This window comes from Bidens hawaiensis, unplaced genomic scaffold, assembly GCF_021521415.1.
Source record: "Bidens hawaiensis isolate Kalapana, Puna unplaced genomic scaffold, B.hawaiensis_p1.1 tig00014333_1, whole genome shotgun sequence".
Lineage (NCBI taxonomy): Eukaryota > Viridiplantae > Streptophyta > Magnoliopsida > Asterales > Asteraceae > Bidens > Bidens hawaiensis.
This window is the reverse complement of record NW_027492231.1, coordinates 108,785-126,526: the sequence shown is the minus strand read 5'-3', so window position 1 is coordinate 126,526 and position 17,742 is coordinate 108,785. Positions and strand designations below refer to the sequence as shown.

Sequence of the window (17,742 nt, the reverse complement as noted above, 5' to 3'; positions counted from 1 at the left end):
GCTCTTGAAATAAAAATATATAACTAAATATAACGTAACAACTTACAAGCAACAACCATTTCTTTTATTTAAAGAAAAAGAATATTAGAATTTTATAACACACGTAGACTTTGAAAGTTCAAAACTCAATTGGTACAAATAAACATAACAATAATGTTAACAAATCTAATAAAATATGTGTTATGGATATTAAATTTTTTTCTATTTCATTGTCGTTGAACGATAAAATAACATGGCATGTTGCTTCCAACCAAATATGTAACGAAAAAAAATTAAAAATACAAATCAAATTTGGATTATGTTATGTGTAACTAGACGGGTGCCCGCGCGATGCAGCGGATGTTTGAACCTGTTAATCACGCACAAATATAAGTGTGTATGGTTCGGTTAAAATCTTGAAATCGTTTAATTCGGTCATTGGTTTGACTTATTTTTTCTTTTTCTTTTTTACTTTCAGTTTGTTGGTCGGTTTCAAAATTTTCAAAACGTAGTGAACGGTTGGTTCGCGGTTTATATCGGCAACGGGTCATATGAAACCAGAAAAGACTGTAAATTAACCTAATTGCAATATGATTCATTTTATAATCTTTGTTGTTATTATTTCACGTCATAGTTCTTCCATTAGTATTTGCCATTTATGTGGCTAAAATTATCATTTTTTTTATTTATGATCATCTCAAGTATCATATTATGTTAGCTTTTAGTTAAAATTGATGGTACATTTAAATTATTAACTATTTTAAACTAAATTTATTATTAAAGTTTAAACTGTGAAACCAAACTGGAACCAGGCTGTTAGTAACGATTTGGTTTCAACTTTCAATGGTTGAGTTTGGTTTTGGACGACAAAAAATCAGTATTAACGGTTGGACTCACAAGTTTAACTTAAAAACCATCAAAACCGACACTGAACACCCATACGTAACATATTAATTTATTTAAAATGAAAAAAAATTACAACAATATCATATCCTAATTAAAGAGAATAAAATGCTCGTTTTTATGATGCAATTTGTTTATAAAAATATTAACGTATGAAAAGACTATAGTCGTTTAAAAATCATGGGTGGGAAGTTAGTTTACAAGTTAAATTAAAAACAAAATATGGTTAAAGATGAGGGACCAAATTTGTAAGTTGAATAGATTGTGTTTAAAAGACATGTTTACCCTTAATGACACATGTATCTCATGCTTTTAAGTGTTGTAAATTATTTAAAAATGGGTGTCTTGATTCGCCCTTAATGTATTATATATAGTATAGATTACGGCACGGTTGTTCTTTATTTAACACCACAAGTCTTATCAGTTTTCCGTTGACGCCTACCAGAACACCTATTTAGTTTCAGTTTGTTGGATCTATATTCTAGAGAGAGAATATAATCTGTAATCATTTTCATATGATTTGGTATATGTCTTTAAAGCCTTTGCTTTTGTTTATTACTTTTGTCATCTTTTTGAGTTATTATTATTATTATTGTTATTATTTGCAGAAAGATGGAAGAAGATGGAAGAATTGCGGGTTTAAATAAATTAGCAACACCTTCATATTTGGTGGTGGCGTTAGCCGTGAACGGAAGTAAGAAAACCAAACATGTTGTTAAATGGGCATTGGATAAATTTGTTCCAGAGGGTATGCTTCTGTTCAAGCTGTTCTTCATTCGTCCTAGAATCATCAGAGTCCCGACACCAAGTGAGTTGACTTTTCAAGGTTGGTTCATGTTTTAATATAAAAACATGTTTTATTTTATTGTTAGTTGAGAATTTAATGTTGTTGTTGCAGTGGGTTTGGTTCCTGTTTCTCAAGTGAGAGAGGATTTTGTGATGGCTTATAGGAAGGAAGTTGAATGTGAGACATATGAGAAACTGCTTCCTTTCAAGAACATGTGTTCTAGGAGAAAGGTTTGAGTTTTTTTTTTTAATAATTTTATTTTGTTGATATTATGATTTAATAAAGTGCCATAAAAAATATGATTTGATAAAGTAACTTTTTGAGAGAAAAAATGGAATATTATTAAACGGTTTTAACTATTTTAGATCATTTTTGTTTCATAGGGAAAATCTATTTTTGGCATGTTTGGTGTTATGTGTTTTTTTTTATAGAAAAAAAGTGAAGTAAATGAAAATTGCTAAATTGGGGAAAAACTTTGAATGCCAAAATGATGGATCCAAGTGATGGAATTTGGGTCTGATAGTTGGAGCAAACCGCCTTTGTTGGTTTGTTACAATTTTGTTTAGACGTTTTTAAACTCGTTGAATCTTATTACATTATTAAATCAATTTCCAATAAAAGGATCCAATTACAATAAAGAGGCAGGTAAGCGGGTAACAAGCTGCGCCGCCACCCTTGTTTATTACTTATGGGTCCTTTTACTAGTATAGAATGAACGTTATATATGCTCATTTAGGTTGGTACCTTTTCTGGTCTCATTCGTTTTTGTTTCGTTGCTCTAAATATCGATTGAATTGAGTAAATGATGCAAAATAGAAACACTAAAGATGAAATAACTCTCTCAGAGGAAATTTGGTATGTTATTAAATGACTTGTTTCATAGGGAAAAACTATTTTTGGCATGTTTGGCAACTTAACAGTAAAAACAAAACAGATAAAAGATTGCTAAAATTAGTGAAAAATTGTCAGTGCCAAAATCAAGGTTCTAGATGATGGAATTTGGATATGACGGTTGGAGAAAACCGCCTAGTCCTATGGTGGTTTGTCACGGTGTCTGGCTTGTTGAGACGTTTCTGTTTGTTATTATTGTGGGCCCTTAGCTTCGAATAGAGTGAAAGTTATGCCTGTTTTAACTTTTAAGTTTGTATCATTTCTGGCGCATTTGTTCTTGTTCTGTTGCTCCAAGTATGAATATGTCATCTTGCTAAACAATCTAATTTTTCTTTTTCATTTGCCTTTTTTGAGTGTAGGTGGAGGTGGAAATTGTGCAAATTGAATCAGATGATGTTGTAGAGGCAATCAAGCAAGAAATTTTGAAAAACAATATTAGTAAACTAGTGATTGGAGCTTCATCGAAAAGCATATTCTCGAGGTACTGCATTCTTTCTAGACATTATGTTTTCTTCATATGTTTATAGATGTTTTTATTTTCGGTGTGTTAGGGGGCAGAATCTGTCATCAAGAATCTCTGAAAGCGTTCCGGGCTTTTGTACGGTTTATGTTATTTCAAAAGGGCTATTATCTTCCCTCAGGGCTGCTGATTCTGATACCATTGGATCCAGTAAAGATGACAGCAATAGCAGTGATTCAAGTTATGCCACCAATTCTTCAAGTCTTGCACCAAGCTACCGAACAGGTATCATTTGACTTTTCAAGTTTAAGAGACTAGTTTCTACTTCCAGATTCCATATATTCCTCAACAGAATTCATAAAAATTTGTGGACCCATTAAATACCGCACGATAATTACTACAAACAGAAAAAATATGGTGTTAAATAAAGGCGAAACTCCATATCAGTTTTGCTTTCAAAATTTGATAAGTTTGACCTCCAAAAAGTCAAGATTTGTTTTAAAAGGGTTATTTGTATGTGTGACAGAGTGGACAGACCAAGGTTCTGCTAGTTCTTACTCCCAATCCTTTTCAAATTCACTACCGATGCAACGTTTTGGAGCACTTTCGTCCATAAACCGAACCCTCTTAAAGAAACCTTCTTTAGAAATTTCTGAAGACAAGTTTCTTGATGAGGGAGATGATGCAACGGTTTCTAATGCAAGTAATAGAAGCTTCTTAAGTGAAAACCAATCTTGGACATCTGATCAAGATTCCATATCAGAAGCACCTTCGGAAATTTCATCTGAAATTCAGGTTTCTTTCTATCTTTTATGCCTTTTTAAACGTGTTTTCATGTTCTTGTATTAATCTTTATTACTTGAAAAGAGTTCTACGCAGGATAATAATGGTATTAACTTTGAGCTGGAAAAACTGAGAGTTGAACTCAGACACATTCGCGGGATGTATGCAATTGCACAAAGTGAGACACTTGATGCATCTAGAAAGGTAATTGTAGTAAGTCAAATCTTGAAGTCAAACCATATACTTAGACATGATTGATTATCTGCATAATTTATCACAAATTCTAGTTCTTTTATAGTTCTCAGTAAAATGTGCATTTGGTTATCACAAGATTCTCCAAATAATTTAGGAACTGCTTCAGTTTTTGAAAATGAAATCTAGCCCGTTTGACTTTAACAAAGTCAAGTAAATCTTGAACTAAAACATACTACTTTGTGTCACAGCTGAGTGATGTTGAAAAGCTGCAACAAGAGGAATTAACTAAACTCAAAGAATTAAAGCTTAAAGAACAGGAAGCAAAAACATTAGCTGAAGAAGAAAGGAAGCAACGCGAGGCTGCTAAACGGCTAGCTGAATATGCAAAAGACTGTGTCAGAAGAGAAGCTGCTTTAAGAAAAGACGCTGAAGAGTCGGTGTTGCACGATTCCCGAGTGAAGCAGAAACTTCAAGATGCCATAGCTGGAAATTCATTGCGGTACCACGAGTTCACGTGGGAAGAAATTGTGGCGGCTAGTTCTTCATTTTCTGATGATCTTAAAATTGGAACGGGAGGGAATGGAACCGTGTATAAATCAATCTTTCATCATACGGTTGCTGCGGTTAAAGTTCTTCATTCTCAAGAAGCTCATAGAACCAAACAGTTTCAACAAGAGGTATGAGCTCCAAGTTTTTGCAGAATTTGATTTTTTTTTAATTTCATGAATTCTCAAGAAAATTGATAAACTACTGAATAATTAAGACATTAAATTAGTGACCTTTTATAGGAAATTTTAAATTTGGCATTTATTACTATATTTTCAACATTACAAACCGTGTGCTTGGCTCATGAGTAGTTTTCCAAGTTAATGCTCGACTCGCTTATTGTTTATTTGTTAACTAGTTTATAGTTATTTTTAATATTCTAATTACAATTTTTATATATTGCATTGCTATTGGTGGGATATACCGAGTACGATGATGATGAATTACAATTTTTATATATAACATAATATGTATATATTTTTAGTTATTTTATTATAATTTTATATATAATAACATTTTTTAATAAAGAATATGCATTCAATACATTAAACAAGAGTTATATAAATAATGGAATCATTTAGGCTGGCCAAGCAGCTCGAGCTCGATAAGTAAAGCTTGGGCTTATGCTCGTTTGTTAAACAAGCTTATTTTTAGGTTTAAACAAGCTAATCTAGAGTAGCTGATCATGAGTGACTTGGCTCGTTAAAACCTCTGGCCCTAATTGACAGAATTTGGATCGGTTTCCGTATCATTTCTGAATAATTGAGTTTTATTTGCAGCTTGAAGTATTGAGCAGAATCCGGCATCCACATCTGCTTATTTTAATTGGTGCATGTGTGGATCATGGTTGTCTAGTATACGAGTATATGGAAAACGGGAGTTTGGACGAGCGACTATTTCGCAAAAACGATACACCACCGATTCCATGGTTTGATCGCTTCCGCATTATATGGGAAGTAGCATCAGCTCTAAATTTCCTTCATAACACAAAACCGAAAGCAATCATTCATCGAGACCTAAAACCCGCAAACATACTTCTTGACAGAAACCTCGTCAGCAAAATCGGGGACGTTGGTCTCTCAACAATGCTTCAATCCGACTTCTCTTCCACTTCCACCATTTACAAAGACACGAGTCCAGCTGGAACCCTTTGTTACATTGATCCAGAGTATCAACGAACAGGATTAGTTTCTACAAAATCTGATGTTTATGCTCTTGGTATGGTGATATTGCAACTGTTGACTGCAAGACCAGCTATTGCATTGACCCATGCAGTGGAAACCGCTTTTGAAAATGATGAGTTAGCCGGTATGTTGGATCCGGATGCGGGAGAATGGCCGGTTGAGGAAACCAAAGAGTTAGCGGTTTTGGGGTTGAGTTGTGCCGAGCTTAGAAGAAAAGACAGGCCAGATTTGAACAACCAGGTTCTTCCTGTATTGGAACGACTAAAAGCATTTGCGGATGAAGCTCAAAGATCGACATTCGTGTCTCGAACCGCCCCTCCAAACCACTTCATATGTCCAATACTCAAGGTAAGATTATCACATTCTTTGTTTCAGCTTTATCAAAAAGCATATGCTTTATGCTATTCTAATGATATTTTGATTCAGGATGTTATGGATGATCCTTGTGTTGCTGCTGATGGCTACACGTACGATCGAAGGGCTATAGAGCAATGGTTTGAGGAGAGTGATAGCTCCCCGATGACTAATTTACCGTTGACGAGTAGGAGCTTAACGCCTAATATCACACTTCTCTCTGCAATCATGGAGTGGAAATCGACAACATAATTGTTTGAGTGAGAATTTTAGGATGCAACCTGATTTTTTTGAGATTGTTTTATGTACATGTGTTTGATTTATCTATATGTTAGATGGATCTTCTCTAGGATTATTTAGTTTAAGAAATTTATTAACTCGAGCAAGACAAGATTGAATACACATCTCAAATGCAAGCTTGTAAATTTCAAAGAAATTTATGAAACCTATTACAACTTTACTACTACTTTTATAGCAACAATATTTAAGTGTTAACATCCTAAATCGTATACCTTGACTATTTTACTCATGAGACGGAAATAGGCAATCCTCCATGATTTACTGATTATTAACGAAGCCACAAAGATCCAAAATCCAACAATAAATCCAAGCACTGTACTAATAATTAACCCCCAGTCTGCTCCATGTGATCCATCGTCTTTCCTTAGGTCTCCTAAATCAAGTGGATGAACCGGTGCACAATCGTTAGTTAGAGGAGCTCCACAAAGTTTGTTTCCAAAGAAGCTAGACTCATTTAAGCTTTGAATCTGGGTACTTACTGGAATTCTTCCTATCAAGTTATTGTAGGATCTAGAGGGAATGGAGAGCGACGTGAGAGCGACACGTAGGATTTCATAGTATGTAATTATATAGATAGTTAGATTATACGGTCATTGTTTCAAAATCCCAAATTTGTACTATCAAAGTAAATCCTAGCAATATGATTACATATTTACACTTTTAATATATGAAGATTATTGCTAAAAAAAATCGTCTTTAGTATTGTTTTGTTTCGGAAATTTGATAACTCAAACAAGACAATATTGAATACTTATTTCAACACAAACTTGTGATTTTAATACAAAATTTTTACAAAATTAAACAGAAAATGTGAATGTCAATTCCACAATTTATTTATTTTTTTCTTTTCAGAATCTAATATATCACAACAATACATACTTATGCGTACGTTACATCATAAACCATATACCTTGATCATTTCAATTGAGATGGAAATATGCACTTCTCCACTATAAACTAATAACTGAGCCACAATAAACCAAAATCCAAAAGTAAATCCAAGTACGATACTAATAATTAACCCCCAGTCTGTTCCGCATGACTCATGGTCTTCTTTTTGGTCTTGTATCTTATTAGGCACTTTAACCGGTACACAACCATTAGTTAGTGGAGCACCACAAAGTTTGTTTCCAAAGAAGCTAGACTCATTAAAGCTTTGAATCTGAGTACTTGTTGGAACTCTTCCTATCAAATTGTTGCAAGACACATTAAAGCTACTTAAGTAATTCAGCCTAGACAAACTTTTAGGAAGTTCCCCCGAAAGCTTGTTTATTGATAAATCAAAAGATTCAAGTTGTTCCATGTCTCCAATCTTATTCGGGAGCTTTCCTGTTAATTGATTTCTTGACAAATTTAATGATTTTAACTCACGGAGGGTTGTAAGCTCATCGGGGATCTGTCCAGAAAAGTTGTTGCTTGAAAGGTCCAATAGCATAACCAGTCCTAGAAAAGCTCTATAGGTGTCCTCTCGTTCCTTATCACCAACGAAGCACCAACAGTAACTGTCCAGGCCCCGATAGGAATCGAAATTTGAACCCCTGAGTTAGTTTCCGTGCCAGAAAGGACACTGAAGTTATTGAAGCATCTTGGGATATTTCCGGATAGGTTATTATGAGCAAGATCCAAAATTTGGGAATGTGAAAGATAGCATAGTTGATGAGGAACGTTCCCGTAAAAATTGTTGGATCTAAGGTCGAGAATTTTCAACAAAGTGAATTTTATTCCAATCCATGATGGAATTCTTCCAACCAGATTATTTCTTCCCAGTAGAAGGATCTTTAAGGATGACAAGTTCATTAGGGAAGAAGGTATTCTTCCTGATATCTTGTTTCTACCCAAGTCCAATCCTTGTAGGAAATGCAAAGAACCTAAGGTTTTAGGAATCTCACCAAATAAATTGTTATTTTCTAAGCTTAAGAGTATCGAACTTGGCCACCTCTCCCAACACTCTGGAATGACACCCGACAGATTATTATTTCCCAAATTAAGAGCTTGTGTCCCTTTCGTTCCATTGGAACACAAAAATTGATGCAACGATCCTAAAAATTCATTATAGCTTAAGTTAATTGCCTTAACCGTTTCATGGATACCCAACAATGTTAGCGTGCCTTGGAGTTGATTTTTTGACACATCGAAATAGGTTAAATTGGGGGGTAATCTCCAAAATGATTTAGTTAAGTTCCCCTTAAGCTTGTTCCCGTGAATGTTCAACGTTTGTAAGGAAGGTATAGAACCCAACGTCTTCGGAAACTCACCAGACAAATTATCTTTTTGCAACTCTAAATGTTCCAAACTTGACCACTTCTCCCAACATTCTGGAATGACACCTGACAAATGATTATTTCCCAAAAGAAGAGCTACAATCATATTCACACCATTGGAACACACCAAATCATGTAATGATCCCTCGAAATAATTATTTGATAGCTCTAAAATTCTTGGAGATGAACCATTTGAGAGAGAATGTAATTTCCCCCCAAAATTATTTGAGCTTAAGTCGAGTACCTTAAGTGTCGCTGGGATATCCAAGAACTTCCCTTGTATATGATTTTGTGATAGTGAAAGTATTACAAGACGCGGCATTATTGAATGCAGGTTTTCACCTAGTCTACCTGTGAGTTGATTATTGTCGAGAAATACATGTTCTAAAGATGAACAGTTATAAAGAGAAGGTGGGATGGTACCGGTAAGGTTATTGCTAGACAGCAAAAGTCTTCTAAGTTTAGTCAACCGGTGGAATACGTCGGGAAACCTTCCACCTAGTTGGCAGTTGGCGAGAGAAAGTGTGTCAAGCAGTGTAAGATTGGCAATGAACGATGGAATCCCGCCTTCAAGAATGTTACCATGAAGGACAAGTAAGCATGGGCAGTGAACCAATCCCATGTGGGATCTTGCCACCCAGATTATTGTAACCCAAGTGAAGGTATCGGAGATTGGAACAATTCATGATGGTGCCCAGAATGTTTTTCGTGAAAGAGTTGTTATAAAGACGTAGTACTCATAGTCTAAAGAGACGCCCGATTTCATGTGGAATTTCACCAGAAAATGAGTTGTTTTGAAGACTAATGCTACTAAGAAAGCTTAGATTTCCAATGGAAGGAGACAACGTACAGATTAAGCCTTTGGACGAGAGGTCTAAGTGGGTGACTCTTTGTTGGCGAGGGCTGCAAGTAACGCCTTGCCATTGGCAGAAGTTTCTTCTTGAGTGGTTCCACGAGCTCATAACACCTTGTGGGTCGTCTCTAATCATTGATTTGATTGAAAGCAATGCCAGACGATCTCTAACGATGGTGTCGCCATATTGTGCCATTACCATGTGGGTGAGCTCAACAAAGTGCACTAACATAGCGAAGACAATTAATGGTCGGATAAAATGGAAACCTGTGTCACTCATTTTTGCTAGAGGGTGTTGAGTTATAAATGTGCTATTTTTCTTATCGTTTGAGACTACATATATATAATCATTGGGCATAAGTCATGACTCATTTTCCCACCATTTAATTTTGTTGAATATTTTTTTAGTTATAAACGTTTTTCATTATTTGTATAGACTATAGAGACAATGTGTGAACTATCGTAATATTCTTTTGACTACATGAAAGTCAAGTCAATGAAACTATCATAATATTCTTCTGGCTACAGGCACATGAAAGTCAAATAACTATCAATAATTCTGGAAGTTTTAGAAGAAATATTTTTCATTTATCATTACTTTAAGCACAAATTAATTATGTGTCGTTAATATATACACACACATTCTTCTACTTGATGAGAGTTTCAAAAGTTAAAAAGTTTTCGGCTTCGAATGACAGTAAAGTGAATGAGATAACGAAACTAAAGTAGTATGTTTAACCAGCAAACCCTAACTAAGCATGTTTTTTCCACAATCATGGAGTGGACATCAACATCGTAACCGCTTGAGTATGAACTTTTGAGTGCAACCTGATTTTATATGTACATGTGTTAGATGTGTCTATATGGTATGAAGAGTACGAAAATTCATTTAAGTTTACATGTCGACCACAAGAATAATATAATATTCTTAATTATTATATTTTATTTTGAAAGGAGAGATGTTTATATGCATTTTTCTTTGTCGTCATTTTCTATCATAATGATGTGGAATGAATAAAGCCAAGTTCTTCTGACAAGTGGACATCACATCTTTACTATACGCGCGTAGTTGCTTGGTGTTCTAGTTGGATAATGGGTTAAATAAGTGTGTAAAACATGTACTTATTGAACATGTAAGGACGGTTTGGATTAAAATGGCATAAAACAATTTGTTTTTGTTTTTGTTTTTGTTTTTATGTTTACCATTAAAAAAGAAAAAGAAACATGTTTTGTTTAAGATATTTAATTGTTACTTTTTGCAACAACTAGTGCGCCAAATATAATCATACAAAATCTATGCTTTTAATTAAAAAAAAAAAGACCTACACAACATACTTAGAACTTTTTTTCTCCATTTTTAATTCTCTAGTTTTTCGTAAATTCATGCGGTATATCTTTCTTTATCTCTAAAACAGTTTTTTAAATAAATAAAACCTAATACAATAAAATAAATAATATTAATACAATAATGACTTTCTTATTAATAGTATCATTAGACCAACAATAACAAACATAAATATATTATTAATACTAATACTAATAATAATAATAAAGGTAACAAGTCAAAGTTAAAACATGTAAAAAGTTCAAATGAGAAACAAAGTTATTTAAGGAAAGTTTTGTAAACACTTAAAAACCATAGGGCCAATACCGTAAGAAATTACAATTGCAAGGATAAATTTATAAATTTTCACATAATCTTGTGAGTCAAACAAAACAAACACAGACAGACAGAGCATCAAACATTCCGTCAATCGCTAAAAAACATAACCTCTGCAGATAGATTTCAGCAACATAACATAACATAACATAACTGAAGAATGGTAAAAGCCATCAGGGTTTATGAACTTGGTGGCCCCGAGGTTTCATGCTGTCTTTTTTAATCTTGTCACATGTTTCCTTCTGTATATTAATATTATGTTAGATTATATGGAAGATATTAGTATTTGTAGAAGTTACTTCAATTGATAGATAACCCATGTTCCCTTTTACTTCCAATTCTCAAACAATAAGTTTTAATTCGTAATTAGTTTGATCAGTAAACCGGCAACAGACGCATAACCGGTGCCCGTATGCACGTAACAGGGCTGTTCAAAAAGCTCGTGGCTCGGAGCTCACTCGGATTTAGCTCAGAGAAAATGAGCGTAGCTCGGCTCAGTTCACAACGAGCCGGATTGGCTCGCTCGTTAACTCGACACTTTGGGTCGGATTATTTTACTTTTAATACATTTTATTTTTATATGCATATAACATATTATTAACAAAAATTAAAAGGGGGAATATATTCTTCCCAAATCCCAAAATGCGAGTTAAGACCAAACTTCTTTTAACTTATTTTGTATTCGATTGAACTCGTTAATTTATATATTTTGTATTTAGTTGAACACGCTATAAACTTATTTTATATTTGGTTGAAATTTATTTTAATTAATTTTTAAATATCTGAGCCAAACCAAGCCGAGCTCGAGCTCAACATTTCAGCTCGGTTTACAACCGAGCCGGGCCTAAGCATACCCCAGCTCGGCTCGGCTCGCGAACAGCTCTAGGTTACTTGTGTTTGACACGTGAAGAGGTAGGTCCCAGCAGAGCCCAGTTGGACCCGCAGGACTCACCTTGAAGAGAGACGTCTGCGCAGAAACCAACTGGATCCGCAGGACCCACCATGCTCAGAGACGTGACGTCCTTACGCGCAGTACGCAAGCTGTTCCCGCAGGAAATGCCTCCCAATGGTGAAGTACTCCGCCTGTTCCCGCAGCTGCGGATACAAGCCATCAGGGAAGGCCACCCGCGCAGCAAGGCTACACGCACAAGGCACTTAGCTCTCAATAACTCAGTAGTCACCTGAAGGAATGAGCAAAGCCGGGAACAATCCCGCACAAAGGCGGGAGGGGGAATACTCCCGCCCAAATGAGCCAGTCCGTACGATACTGGAAGATCTTTTGTACTGTACCTGACGAGGTATGGGCAAAAGATCTGACCAGAGATACGACAGCCCATTGACAACAGTATGGCGAGCAGCATGCTCTTGTACTGTATGTCACTATTAGCCGCTACCTACTCACCAACTCCTGTCATACCACGTGCATAGCCTGCAGTTGGTGGAAAAGGAATAGTACACAGCAGGCCTGGTCACTGTCAGCCGCTGCCTACCCACCAACTACCAGCATGGCACGTGCGTAGGCCACAGTTGGTAGAACAGGAATACTATTCAACCGGCTATACCCTCTTGGAAACCTACCTTCGGCTATAAATACCCCAAATGGTATGATCATCTCATCTTATCTTGTATCTTACATCTTATACCTGATATCTGCTCTAGCAATCTCTTAATATACACTTATATTCAAGAGCAATCTAGTCTGATTCTCACGCCGGAGGGTGGTCACAAGGAGGTACCCCCCCCTTCTCAGTGACGAGCTCACGGTGTCTGTTTTGCAGGTTATCAGAAGAACCATCTTTGCTGGGTCTAACCCCTCGTGGGAAACATCTATTTAACCCCCAGATTATCCGTAATCTGCCCGGGGTCGATTAGTGTTTCTTCAACACGTAGGGTCGTTAACCAACCAAACGTGTAGGGAACTGTTTGGCAAGAAGTTCGTTTATGTTCGTTCGTTTAATAAATGAATGAACATGAACAATAAATTTCGTTCGAACTAAATGAATTAGCACAAACAGAGCCAATGTTCTTTAAATTGTGTTCGTGAACGCTCAACAATGTGTCTGTCTAAATCCGCTTATGTTCATTAATGTTTGTTTGTGCGTTAAAGGTTTTTAATACTTTTAATGACTTTTCTAATATTATCATATAGATTTAAGCAAATTTATATATATGAGTGCTATGTGATTAAATTTTTTTTTTTCGTTTAATATATGAGTGCTATGTGATTAATTTATATGTAAATTTAACACATGAATATGAACGATCACAAATAAGAAATTCCGTTCAGTTAGTTGTTCGTGAACCGTTCGTTTGTCCGATAAAAGCTTAACGGATGAACAAGAACTAGACCTTCTTATACAGGTACTGAAATGGGAGGATGTTGAAGTTGGGGATCCTAAAGAAGGAGAGATAAGAGTGAAGAACAAAGCCATTGGTGTTAATTTCATTGATATATATTTCCGTACCGGAGTTTATAAGGTGCCTCAAATTCCTTATACACCAGGTTTGCTTCTTAATCTATGACTCAGACATTAGTTATTAGGATTCATATGAAATTGTAACATGTTAACGATTGATTTGCAGGGATGGAGGCCGTTAGTGTGGTGACAGCTATTGGACCCGGAGTGTGTGATTTGAAAATTGGGGATGTCGTTTATCATTCAGGGAGCGCAACGGGAACATATGCAGAGGAGCAGATTGTTTTGGCAGATAGAGCAGTGGTTCTTCCTGTTATGGATCCTTTGGTAGTTGCAGCTGTTATGGTTAAAGGATTAACTGCTCGGTTCCTAGTCAAAACTTGGTTCAAGGTAAGACGCACTTTCGGCTAAAAAATGACATGATCTATGCACATTGATACGTTCTTGCAAATGATAAATAAATACACTTAGAGTGCACACCCAAATCGACTCATGCGTAAGTAAAGGTGTATGTTTTTTATCATATAGGTGGAACAAGGGCACAAGGTATTGGTTCATGCAGCAGCAGGCGGTGTTGGATCCGTATTATGCCAATGGGCCAATATGCTCGGTGCCACTGTCATTGGAACCGTATCAACTGCAGAGAAGGCTTTACAAGCCAAAGAAGACGGATGCCATTATATTATTATTTACAATCAAGAGGATTTTGTTAGCCGTGTTGCTGAAATAACATCCGGTGAAGGAGTTGATGTTGTCTTCGACTCCATTGGAATAGACACCTTTCAGGTAAATAATTGTATTACCTATTAATATTGCAGTTTGGGAGTTTATGCCAGTACCATCACCATTTTTTATAATGTAAATGTGGAAACTAATTAATTACCGAAAAATAAGTTAGTGGAGTGCGTAGGTGTGATTAGGGGTGTGTACCGTTCGGTTCGTGTATTAGCCTCAATCAAATTAACCAATCGTTTTCGGTTAATCGTTTCGATGTATTCGGTTAATTTTTCTGTTTTCAGTTCGGTTCGATTAATAACCAAAATCAATTTAGTGCTAAAATTTTTACTTAGAAATACATGCAATGGAGATATATGTACATGAGATGGAATATATATACATGAAATGGAGGTATAACTACATGAAATGGTAGTATAAAACATGAAGTACATGGAGTTGATGTATAAAAGCTAAAAATATATGAAAATATGAATGGTTCGGTTCGATGTTTGGTTAATCGAATGCACAAAAAATAACCGATAATCGAGCTCACCTCTAGATGTGATGTTAATACCGTGAACCAAAGCTACCAGGTTCGAATCTGGTTTTATGCAACTCTTTTTTTAGATTTTTTTAAGTTTGCAGTTTTGGCAGTTTAAGTCCCCTAAGTTCAACAATTTGGTTAAATCCTTCACAAAGTTGATTTAATTTTTTAATAAGAACAATTAACTTAGATTAACTATATTTCTTTGAAAAAACAGTTAATTTTCACGAGAATAATAATAAATTTTGATAAAACGTTCATTCCGATAATATTTTCCTTCACAGTTTTTTAAAAAAAAAATTATATGATTGTTTTTTCCTATTTCATTAAAAAGGAAATAGAAATTAGTTATATAATTATAATGTTTTTGCAAGTTTTATATCACGATTTTTAGAGACCATTTTCATCATATTATGGCTTCTATTTTTTGAGTTTTTTTTCCCGGTTGGTATAGCGTATGTAGGTACCCTACCGACTGTACCATAACGAGTCAAACCGACACTGACCGAATTCCCACTGCGTCCTAGCCGTAACGTGCGGGTTCAGTAGCACCTAGTTCTGATTGACGATATAGAAGCTTGTATGTTTGTAAGTGGTAACATAACATATCTAACATTCTTTTGTAGGGGTCACTGGCGTGCTTGAAACCGCGTGGATATATGGTGAGTTATGGCCAGTCTTCGGGCACGCCTGAGCCTGTGCCTTTATCTGCACTGGCTACAAAGTCCTTGTTCTTGACCAGGCCTTCTATAAGGACATCTAGTTTTTCAAAGGACGAGATGCGTGAAGCCATGAAAGAGGTGCTTGCTAATGTGGCTTCGGGTGCTTTGAGGGTGCGTGTAAATCATACTTACCCGTTATCCCAAGCCGCTCAAGCCCACGCTGACATGGCGGCTAGGAAAACGTCCGGGTCTATTGTGTTGGTACCCGATGGAGTGGCGCAGTGAAGTTTATGTTATTTGTATGGCAGGGCTTGTGCAAGTTTGTGCTGTGAATAAAAGATCATTTAAGAACTAGAACTGATGCAAGTTTGTCTTTTATCTTTTGTATTTAATATCTATTTAACACAATCACCAAAAAACCGGGCTCTTCATACCTGTTCAATGAATGAGTGAACACCGACCTCATCTAGTCGATCACTCCATGCCGCCGATCCTCCACCTTACCATCCAGTCAGTAAGTTTCTTCTCCAATTCATCTCATCCAGTCATATGTTTGCTAATTGATAGTTTTGACTTTTGACTTTTGATTTTGCTATTAATATTAGATAAGTTTTAGTGTTTTATATTTTATTATACACATATATACAAATTTCACATGATATCATCATAAGACTTCTCCTAGGCCTTCTTTTAATTAAGACTCAATGATCAAAAGAAAAAAGGCTGACTCAAAAAGTTTGGACATAGGGATCTTGTGCCACTGCAAAGGACTAAAAAATGTAAATTTAGTTGAACGCACATCTTGAATACAAGCTTGTAATTTTATTTCATACAATATTTTTAGATTTCAAAGAACAATGTGAAACACATTACAACTTGACAACTTCATTTTCAAGTACATCATCTTGTACACAATCACTATTTAGTGGAGCTCCACAAAGATTGTTTCCAAAGAAGTTGGACTCATTTAAACTCTGAATCTGAGTACTTATTGGAATTCTTCCTGTCAAATTATTGTAGGACACATTGAAGCTACTAATGAAATTTAACTTTGACAAGCTTAAGGGAAGTTCCCCGGAAAGCTTGTTAACTGATATATCAAGAGATTCAAGTGCTTCAATGTCTCCTATCTCGTCCGGAATACTTCCTATCAATTGATTTCTTGATAAATTTAATGATATTAACTCTCGGAGGGCTGTAAGCTCACTAGGGATTTTCCCGGTAAAATTGTTGCTTGAAAAGTCCAATAGCATAACCAAACCTAGTAAAACTCGATAGGTGTCCTCTCGTCCCCTTATCACCAAAGAGTCACCAATAATAGAGGACCATCCCCCATAAGAGATAGAAATTTGAACCTCTGACTTAGTTTGTATGCCAGAAAGGATACTGAAGTTGTTGAAACATCTTGGGATATATCCAGACAGGTTATTATGAGCAAGATCCAATATTTGAGTTTGTGAAAGATAACAGAGTTGGTGCGAAATGCTTCCATAAAACTTGTTGGATCTTAGGTTGAGAATTCTCAAAGATTTAAGTTTTGTTCCAATCCATGTTGGAATACTTCCGGTAAGTTCATTCCAACTAAGTTGAAGGATCTTTAAGTGTGACAAATTCATTAGGGAAGAAGGTAATCGTCCTGAGATCCTGTTCCCACGCATGTTTAGTAATTGTAAGGGAGATATAGAGCCTAATGTTCTTGGAATCTCACCAGACAAATTATTATTTTGCATGTTCAGGAGTACCAAACTCGGCCACTTCTCCCAGCATTCTGGAATGACACCCGACAAATGATTATTTCCCAAGTTAAGAACACTTGTCCCTTTCGTACCATTGGAACACAACAATTGATGTAATGATCCTCGGAACTCATTAGAGCTTAAGTCGACTACCCTAAGGCCCCGTTTGTTTTTTTTTAGAGATTTAAATCTGAATATGAATACCACATCTGAATGTTAAGAGGTGGTTCAAATGTATGAAATCTGAATCATTAAGAGGTGGAGGCTAGAGACGAACCTCTAGTCGTCGGAGATGGAGCCTAGTCTCCGGGTTAGAAGTTAATGGAGGCCGGAGACAAACGTATGTTTTTTTTGGGTTAAGAGGTTTTCAGACCCACTAAAAGCTCTTACTGGTTCAGATGCTATTAAGACGCTAAACCTTTTAATGCCAGAAAAAAACAAACAGCCCCACGTCTGATTACGTCTGACCGAATCAGACGTTTTCCTCTATTCAGAGAAAAGAGGCAAAAA

General features: G+C 35.8%; 2 protein-coding genes across 3 annotated transcripts; both read left to right on the top strand.

Moving 5' to 3' along the window:
• Positions 1 to 1,274: 1,274 nt before the first annotated feature.
• LOC143546306 (U-box domain-containing protein 35-like) lies at positions 1,275 to 6,503 on the top strand. 2 transcript variants are annotated; one of them, XM_077038001.1, is made up of 10 exons: positions 1,275 to 1,405; positions 1,491 to 1,708; positions 1,781 to 1,899; positions 2,920 to 3,041; positions 3,112 to 3,305; positions 3,547 to 3,815; positions 3,888 to 4,007; positions 4,247 to 4,675; positions 5,324 to 6,076; positions 6,155 to 6,503. In XM_077038001.1, the coding sequence occupies exons 2-10, from the start codon at positions 1,495 to 1,497 to the stop codon at positions 6,332 to 6,334; spliced, it is 2,400 nt and encodes a 799-aa protein (XP_076894116.1). In that variant the 5' UTR covers positions 1,275 to 1,405; positions 1,491 to 1,494; the 3' UTR covers positions 6,335 to 6,503. The 2 variants fall into 2 exon arrangements, with proteins under 2 accessions (XP_076894116.1, XP_076894117.1); XM_077038002.1 differs by having other exon boundaries at positions 1,276 to 1,405; positions 1,491 to 1,690.
• Positions 6,504 to 11,215: 4,712 nt separating this feature from the next.
• LOC143546305 (uncharacterized) lies at positions 11,216 to 15,871 on the top strand. The gene is made up of 5 exons (XM_077038000.1): positions 11,216 to 11,358; positions 13,518 to 13,659; positions 13,740 to 13,963; positions 14,102 to 14,359; positions 15,461 to 15,871. The coding sequence occupies exons 1-5, from the start codon at positions 11,317 to 11,319 to the stop codon at positions 15,779 to 15,781; spliced, it is 987 nt and encodes a 328-aa protein (XP_076894115.1). The 5' UTR covers positions 11,216 to 11,316; the 3' UTR covers positions 15,782 to 15,871.
• The last annotated feature ends 1,871 nt before the right edge of the window (positions 15,872 to 17,742 follow it).

Bases quoted from the DNA above. Each gene is read 5' to 3' on its own strand.
- LOC143546306 (XM_077038001.1), top strand. From the start codon at position 1,495: ATGGAAGAAGATGGAAGAATTGCGGGTTTAAATAAATTAGCAACACCT. The intron at 3,042-3,111 runs GTACTGCATTCT...TCGGTGTGTTAG, and splicing joins TCGAAAAGCATATTCTCGAG to GGGGCAGAATCTGTCATCAA. The intron at 6,077-6,154 runs GTAAGATTATCA...ATTTTGATTCAG, and splicing joins TCATATGTCCAATACTCAAG to GATGTTATGGATGATCCTTG.
- LOC143546305 (XM_077038000.1), top strand. From the start codon at position 11,317: ATGGTAAAAGCCATCAGGGTTTATGAACTTGGTGGCCCCGAG. The intron at 11,359-13,517 runs GTTTCATGCTGT...CTTCTTATACAG, and splicing joins ATGAACTTGGTGGCCCCGAG to GTACTGAAATGGGAGGATGT. The intron at 13,964-14,101 runs GTAAGACGCACT...TTTATCATATAG, and splicing joins TAGTCAAAACTTGGTTCAAG to GTGGAACAAGGGCACAAGGT.